The 9,246-nt window shown below is 37.4% G+C and overlaps 1 protein-coding gene across 1 annotated transcript; it reads left to right on the top strand.

Annotated features, from left to right (window-relative positions):
• Positions 1 to 272: 272 nt before the first annotated feature.
• LOC105437020 lies at positions 273 to 5,277 on the top strand. The gene is made up of 2 exons (XM_011663160.2): positions 273 to 492; positions 2,717 to 5,277. Exons 1-2 carry the CDS (start codon positions 344 to 346, stop codon positions 3,390 to 3,392), a joined length of 825 nt encoding a protein of 274 aa, XP_011661462.2. The 5' UTR covers positions 273 to 343; the 3' UTR covers positions 3,393 to 5,277.
• Positions 5,278 to 9,246: the final 3,969 nt, after the last annotated feature.

The raw sequence follows: 9,246 nt of genomic DNA, 5'->3' as shown, positions 1-9,246 counted from the left end.
TTTAACCATACTTATTTCCCCCAATAGACGGTAGTGTTATATAAAAAACCGTTAGGAAAAAAAATGAAATTTCGAATTTCAATCATACATATCTTGATACTCAGACAGGCGATCGGATTGTAAAAGTCATGGGGTTCCTGACTGACCTTAAGGTTTATAATTACGAGTGCAGCACGAGCTAAATCCAGGATTTTGTTTCTGAGGCAATATTACCGAGTACTAATATTACTTTTATCTCCCATTTTCCCCTTTTTCAACCTTGATTACAGGGTCAAGAAATACCGGTTCAAATACCTACAACCTGATCGTGACGATACAGAGCGACTCATCAATCCTGATCGTCATGCCTTGCCTTGTAGGAATGTCTCTTCTTCTCCTCTTGGTGGCAGGCTATAGAAGATGTCAGGAACATCGGAAGAAGGATATTCTTCTACCTCTTTCAACCCGCCACATGGCGCTACATGGGCCAAATGAAACTGCTGCATTTAGAAGGTCAGTATTGAAGAGAATATCATAATGTACCACCAGAATACGAATTTACCATTACTTTAATAAGCTACACCGTAACTACGACCTAGCTACGACCTAACCTACGACCTAACTACGTCTTGAATACGACCAGACTACGAATTTACTATGACACAATGTACGAGTTTTTTTTTTTTTTTTTTTTTTTTTTTCTTCCCCCTTCTGTTTAACTTGCATTTGTATTTCTTTTGTATTATATTTATTTTGTTTAAATTTGTATTTTTTTTTCTTTCTTTACATTTACTTATTTTATATTATGTATTTGTTATTGTTTAATTTTTGTGTTTTATCTGTTTATGCATATGTATTTTAATGTACCATGTACGGACATGCTGAAACAGCTATGCTAAGCTGAAAGCATGTTTTTTAATCACCGTATTTAAATAAATAAACAACAAAAAACAACAAGTTCCTGAGAAACATGAGAAAAATTGGGAAAAACAAGATAATGTGATAGGGGAGATTGGGGAGGAGAAAAAAGGAAAGGAAACGTCGAGAAAATATGATAGGCCACCTTCGCACACCCTTTACACCCTGCACTAACAGGTGGACTGGACCATTCGCATTTCACTTTATTGTGGTCAAGACATTAAAATATTCATTTCTCATCATAGTATCGGTAATCGTGCGGTAGGTCGGTTTATGCAAAAAAAGAATGGGTTTTTTTTACATTAAGATAAAGAGATTTAATTGGCTTTTGTAGACTTAATGGAGGCAATCAGCGTGGCATCATCTCTTAAACGGTTGCTAAGAGGATGATTGACATCTATGAACAAGAGGAAAGACAGTTATCAAGGCATATTTCAAACAAATTTAATGTCAAACTATTTTAGAGGATCAAAGATGTCTGAAATCGCTTCTTTCTTTTTGATTTGTTGAAGTTGTAGCTGTTGTTGTTTTATACATGTACAATACTTTCATATTGTGGAACTTGATGGAGATCATATCATATCTGGGAGTGTCGTGGTCGAGTGGTTTAAGGCGCTTGACTGTAGATGCGAAGGTCGAGGGTTCGAATCCCGACACGGCACTAATATCCTTTGGCAAGATATTTACCTGCATTTGCTACTCTCCACCCAGGTGTTAAATGGGTACCCAGTAGGATGCGAACGTTCATGTAGTTGGACGAGCAAGTGTGCGCTTGTAAAATGGCGACTGGCTGGAATGCTCCCCAGGGAGTGGAAAATATGCACACATTGTGTGCGGGTAAGCCTGAATCCGATGACCGAGGTAATAATATATCTGTAAAGCGCATCGTTGGATCCGTGTATTGAGCGCTATATAAAAAAAAACGGATTATTATTATTATTATCTTTAGAGTAATAAATTCTCTCGGTTGCATTCATCATTATAACAACATCAAGGTCATGTTTATTTCTTTGCCGTTCCGTCTTACAAAGAAAATGACAAATAATCCTTCGAAAATTGGGAGATTTTCCGTTCTCAGACGTATTAACGCTCTGTAATTCGATTTCTAAATGAGATACATTAGCATTTCTCTGAGACTTTTAAATGGAAACTGAACATCAATTTTCAGAGCTTTTCAACATTGTTTTCTCATTAAAGGAGAATTAACCTTCATTAAAGAAAAATGAGTTGCCTCAGTATAATCTGAATAATCATTGAACAAATTAGTGAAAATTTGAAAAAAAACGTAGCGAAGAAATAAAGCTATATTTTTTTTTGTCTCTCCCAATCCTATTCAAATTGTGATCACATATTTGAGAAAACCCCATTAGGAAAGCTGTCATTATGTTTGATGTCATCGAGAAATCCTCCATTCTATAAATAAAAAAGAAGACTTTTACGTATTCTCTCTTTCTCTCTCTCTCTTTCGCAACCTCACTCTCTCTCTGTATATCTTTCCCACTCCCCCCCCCCCTCTCTCGTATTAACAAAACCGATTTCCTTACATCATACATTGTCGTTATAATTATATGTTTACACATCCCCCCCCCCCCCTCTCTCTCTCTTTCACACCCTCACTCTCTCTCTGTATTTCTTTCCATCTTTCTCTCTCTCTCTCTTATCAACAAAACCGATTTTCTTACATTAAACATTGTCGTAATAATGATATGTTTACACATCCCTCTCCCCCCCCCCCCCCCCAATGAAATAAGAAGTTGTTTCAATATTTACCTGTGTCATGATAAGAATTTTGCATTTACTTTTTCTTCTTGCCTTGCAGATCGCGTAAATCTATCTTGGAAAACAACGGCAAGTCTCCCGACTTTCATGACAACGTCTCTTTGACCCCAAAGGTCATAGTTCACAGCAATGGAGGTCATTCACCTTACGTCCAGCAGCACAGGTTCAATGACCCACTTTACGACGATAATGGGTTATCGATTGGCAGAGACAATCGCGATTTCAACAAAGCTTTGATAACAGACGGTAAAGAGACATCACAAATCAGGGTTTTCGTTCATCCTCATCGAATGACGCCATCACCTAGAAAACCGTCATCATCGACGTCGATAGGTGATAGCGATCACGATGTGTCTTACGGCGAAATCAATCCCGTATTCCAAGCTGACGATGATCTTGACGGGGATGGAGATGGCGAGCTCGATGGGATTTTTCTCGTTGAAAATGGAGAAAGTACTCAAAAACGGCTCTTCGTTAATCAAGAAAGTGTCCAAAGTGACGTCACAAGCGATGGAGGTATGACGTCAGCACTCGCTGAACACTCGTGCAGATGGATTCACATAGTGCCTGCGACTCGTGCAAAGAGTATGAGGTCGAAGAGGGCGACAACGGACAAGCCCTTGCCGTTACAAAGTTGTGACAAAATGATCTATAGCAATATCATGTGTGTCAGTCGTCTTAACAAATGCAACTTTTTTAGCGGAACAATTACCTGACAAACCACTGCATTGTCCGTCAATTATCTTCGAACATTCTTTCTGTTCTATTTGACTATTTATTTTTCTTGTCCAACGTGCTATAAACTGGACACTGAACAATAGAGCACACGACAGGTTTTAGGATGTATTGGGATTTATTAAATACAGCGATGTAGCATGAATTCCGGGTTAAATCTTACGATCTCGCTATTGTGAATTAGATACGATATCTTAATCCACACATTGTCAAAGGAAAACAAAGAGAGAGTGACAGACACGATCGCAAGACTCAATGTCAATTTCGATACTGCTTTGTGTTGTCTAAGTAATTCATATTCAGAATACGTTATATGTCATCACAATGTTTGCATATATGTTAAAGGCAGGGTATTTTTACCGACATCGCTACCAGGATGAATGTGTACATAGAGCGATTTCCGGGTCCTGCACCCTAGCAACATCACACGAGCGTCATCATTAGGTGCTGCATTGTGGGACATTGCTGTCGACACATCGGGACATTGGTAGCAGCAGATGGCAGTATACGTTAATCTGAATTAGAGCCATCTATACACAGAGTTTGGCCAACCCGGTTCGAGTTGGACACAATATGGCGACTACTGCTTTGTTGGGCAAACACAAAAAAAAGAACATAGGCTACACCACGTTGTGACCCAATGAAACAAAGTTGACCAAACTCTGTGTATAGATTGCTCTGATCTGAGTTTGTGTCAGTAGAATACACTACCTTTAAAACACTCATGAAAATGAATTTGACTGACTTTTACTTATTGAAATTCTTTGCGATCAGGTATCTAATAATCGCATTCTTGTTGTGTTATTGATATTTTGCGGAGGCCTTCACTTTGCAACCTATTATGCAATCAAGCATGACAATGAACAGTGATATATATTTAAAAAAATGATAGTAATTTTATCGAGCGCTGTAAGTAAGGATGACATGACTTTATTTTTAAAATCGCAGATCCTGTGTTGGCCGATATTGTAGTTTATGGCATTGGTCTCAATTGTATCATTATCTTATGCAAAGTAATGCATCTGTTAGTCGTTTAGCTGAATTGAAATATTTTCTGATATAATTATATAATAGAATACAACCTCACTATGGTAGGGCTTAGATCCTTTGCGCATATTGGTGCTATTTAACAAGTCAATATAAGAGAATATTTTTAGAACAATTTGGTAATGTTACATTATAACCTTGGTCGTGTGTTTTTATGCCTAACAAATGTTATTTTCAAGATTATTGCTGCAAGATATAATGTAGTACTTTGATATTGAACAGCCTATTTTTTGTTTTAACCGCACAAAATAGTTATGGTAGTGAAGGCATATAGGCCTAATACAATGTCTGTTGCACTGTATGATAACTGCCAGTCTACCTTTTATCAATTACGTAAGTCGATTGTAGCCATTTTATATAATTGTTTAATCATCTGCGCAGGCTCATCCCATGTTTAGATAAGCCTGATCGGTTGAAACTGTTGAAACTATAAAAGCTCATATCAAAATAATTATAAAAATACAGTGGCCTTGTATGTTCCACTAAGTATAGTATCAACAGTTTTGAAAAGTTCATTAATTGGATTGCCATGGTTACCGTCTAATTTATAATGCATAAGCTGTACGATATCATATAGTAGAAATAGCAGCTACTGACGCAGTCTAGACTTCATGAAAGTCACCTTGTCGATGTGTTTTGTAAGTGTCAAAATAGAGTCTATTTCTTCTGGACCGTGTGAAATGATGTGTCTTTCTTCATGATCGTTTTTGTACTAGCTGAGTTCCCTGTTTATCTCATTCACTGTGATTCTCATTATTATCAAACAATGTATTTATATTGCATAATAAATAAATATATATATATTACATGACAAAGTAACTTGGCTTGGAATGGAGTTTTTATTGAACACCTTATCATTTGATTTGTCAAAACTAGGAGTTAAAACGGTTTGGTGTCGGTCTCGTTGGCGCAACTGAGTTATTAGGGTTTTAATCGACTAAATTCAATAATATATATTTTTTAATGAATAGAAATAAGTAATTGAGCATCTAATAATAAAAATATTCTATTATGGAATCAACATGTTAAAACATCAAATTTTATCGATTTTATTTCATTAAATAAAATTATGATCGCAGAGAATCTTGAGAACCCAACCTTCGGCAAATTCATTATCCCTGTGCATCACCTTTCCAATCTATCACGATTGTGAACATAGCATTGACGTGCTACGTAATCCGCATATGATTTCGAATGTCAATATAATAGGGTCTTGAAATTGCCCTTGAATTGATTGCTTGAAAGTCTTTGCGATCGTGTTTACTGAATCCCAAATTATTTTGGCTGTCTGAAGGAGACAGATAGTATTTCTTTCCTTTATCACTACAAGATAAATTCCCTTTATAAAAAGGGACAACTAGATCGAATGAAATTGCCAATGAGAGATCATATAGCAAACACATGACGAGTGTATTAATAGACTATTTTCATAATGTAATAAGATTCAATCATGCATGCGTTTTCTTTTTCCGTTTTTGTTTTTGTTTTCTAGCGCCTCTTTACGAATTACGAATAGACCGATTTTCTAACACATTCAAATGAATGGTCGTTCTCTTCTCTTAGGGCCTCTTGACGAGTTATAATAATAATAATAATAATAATAGATTTATATAGCGCATCTTTTATACAAAATATACTCGAAATGTCGGGCAAGCCTCAGTGTCAAGAACAACCTTTGTTTTTCAAAGTATGCATAAAATGTAAGAATGTGAGTAAACATGGAGTTGGGATTCCTTGGTATGACAAGCCATCATTTTTTTCCTACGTAGCAACAACTAATGTATGCAGTTTTACTATTGACTATATATACTGAAATACAATTATTCATAACAGTTGAATAGAATGATTTGTAACATGGCACTTAACAAAGATTTATGCAACAAATTTGATTGCATTACGAAAATGATATGTTAGGAAAAGGCCGTATCAAAGACTTATAACACAAGAAGGTAAGATTTTATATAAAAAAAGAAGAAGAAGCGGGTAAGTATTGATCAAAACGGATGATTTGTAAAGGGCTTTTCATAGCGAATGAAAACCATTTACACATGAACAAAGGTTATACAGTAGGCTTGCGGGTGCACCATGTGTGAGAGAGAGAGAGAGAGAGAGGTTGAGGAGTCCTGAAAAGGACTCTGACTCGGTAATCTTTCTTGGGGATGTGTAGTCCTGAAAAGGACTGTTTGTTATCTTTCTTAGCTTATAGTTCCAAGGAGAACTATAGCGCTTGGAGAGGATGAGTTGCTCGAAGTTTCGAACAGGTTGACTATCCGTCGTCAGGAGTGGAGAATAGCTGGCGTGCGTGAGCTTAAGTAACCGGGGTGCGGACGTCGGGGAAAAATAGGTGACCGTGTCAGCTTGAGTCATCGGGGAGTGGGCATGGATGGTCGGCTGGTACGTCTGACTGTCCGTCTTGGCTGGAGTCTCCGGGTTGCGGACTTAGGAGAGTTTCCAATCCATGAGCGTTGTAGTATGTTGTCGTTTCTCCTTAGAACTATAAGCTAAGAAAGATAACAAACAGTCTTTTTCAGGACTACACATCCCTAAGAAAGATTACCGAGTCAGAGTCCTTTTGAGGACTCCTCAACCCTCTCTCTCTCACACACAAACAAGCAAGCCTACTGTATATCTACATCACAATGCAAGCCGACACTTACAAGCAGCATCTGAACAAGGGTTGTTCTTGACAACCCGAAACCTTGCCCGAGTTTTGCCCGACAACGCGTTTTATATACAGAGGGGTAATTGGGTAAACCTCAGCTGGTTCTTTAGGAATATTATAATTTTCATCATTTCTTACCATTCAAAAAAGAGTTGAAGTTTACTCTGCAGATAAATAAAAATATCCACACACAATTTTTTTTTCCTGCATTTTTCCAAACACAATTACTTAATAACAAAGAACATATACACGTAAGGTATGATACAAAATATACAGTCAGTAATAACTTCATGTCAACGTGTTAATTATATATACATATAATAACGAAACTTACTATTTCTATAACATATTATTATAAATTTAAAGTATTATCCGAACTATCTGTTGAAAAAGTACAGGCGACCGCAATCATAAGCGATGCTTGACTAGGATGGCGGCCTCAACGGGAAAATATTCAGGTGAAATTTATAATGAAAATGTGTTTGATAACCGCATTCAATCGAAACAGCTTATACATTATTCACAGCATAATTTAATCTGTTACGAGGACATTGCCTTCAGAAGAGACATGTTTTATTCATGTATCTAAATATACCATTTTCAAAATGTATTGGAATTTATACTCGACGTTGACCTAGCGATTATTATTTTTATGTTTTATACTCGGTTAATTAAATCAATCAAGCAAATTTACAATGATTAAAACGGAAAGAAGTTGACTCAATCTTCCTGATTAGCACAATAATAAATTCAACCTACCTTTATAAAGTCCCATGCTTGACGCATCCACTACTAACTCACAAATAGTTAACGCCTGTTTTTAAATGTAAACGGGAGGCTGCATATTACACTAACGCACTTAATCCTTGTTACTCCACTCCAGCATTTATTAGGCTAGTGACACTATTTTGTTTTACCTTAGCTGCGCTATAAGACAATGAAAAACATGCTTTCTAACTTTGATTTTATTAGTTCCAGTCATTAAGTGGCTGTTACACTAAGTACTGCTTTTGTCTTTGCACCGTATGAGCTTTTTAAGACAATGAAAAACGTGATTTCTAACTTTCTTATCAGTCCCATTCATTACATGGCTGTAACTCTAATTACTATGTTTGTCTTTGCACCTTATGAGCTTCATAAGACAATGAAAAATGTGATTTCTAACTTTCTTATTAGTCCCATTCATGAAATGGCTGTTACTCTAATTACTATGTTTGTCTTTGCACCGTATGAGCTTCATAAGACAATTACAAACACGGTTTCTAACTTTCTTATCAGTGACTCAGTCTTAAGTGGCTGTTACTCTAGTTACTATGTTTGTCTTTGCACCGTATGAGCTTCTTAAGACAATGAAAAACGTGGTTTCTAACTTTCTTGTCAGTACCGATATAAAGAAATGTATTCCACCATGTGCTAGCCATCATAATCAACTTCACTGCAGTCACATAGTCCCTGACGTCGATTCCCATGAAGTTCAGGATATCGTAGACAATAAGCGGGACCCATAAGACGTAGAACGTAGCAGAGATGATAGCGATGGTTCGCAGGGCCTTGCGATCGCTTCGTTTGACGTGGTAACGAGATGCCGCATGATTCGAATTGTCGGTATTCTTTCTTTGAGGAGGGATGATGCTGGATGAGGGGTGGAGGGGAATCCCGGAGAAGGGTCTTTGGGAAGGCTGGGAGATGGTCGAGGGGTAAGCGGATTGGGCGTGGTCTCGTCATGTGAGAGATGGAAACAAGTGGCGTTTGGGTGATTGAGAAAAGGTCGAGTTTCTAAAGAAATAGTGAAAGAGGGTGGATTATGTGGTGGCGGAGGAGAAGAGGGGCAAGAGATGGGATGAGGGTGGGAAGGTGGATTAGGAGAAAGAGCAGGATGTGCAGGAGGAGAGGGACTCGGAGAAACAAGAGGACTAGGGGAGGATGAAATGAAAGGAAAGGATGATGAAGAAGGAACTTTGGAGGATGCAGAAGAACAAATTAGAGAAGGAGAAGGAGGGGGAGGAGGAGAAGAAGTAGAAGAAAAAGAAGAAGTATGAGGAGGTGAAGAAGCACGCGAAGAAGAAAAAGAAAAGGAGGAGGAGGATTTAGTAGTAGTGGTATCAATGGAAGGAAACTGGGGTTTC

Source organism: Strongylocentrotus purpuratus, unplaced genomic scaffold (assembly GCF_000002235.5).
Source record: "Strongylocentrotus purpuratus isolate Spur 01 unplaced genomic scaffold, Spur_5.0 spur5_scaffold_1, whole genome shotgun sequence".
Taxonomy (NCBI): domain Eukaryota; kingdom Metazoa; phylum Echinodermata; class Echinoidea; order Camarodonta; family Strongylocentrotidae; genus Strongylocentrotus; species Strongylocentrotus purpuratus.
Note: the sequence above shows the minus strand (reverse complement) of the source record. Positions and strands in the feature narration are given on the sequence as shown.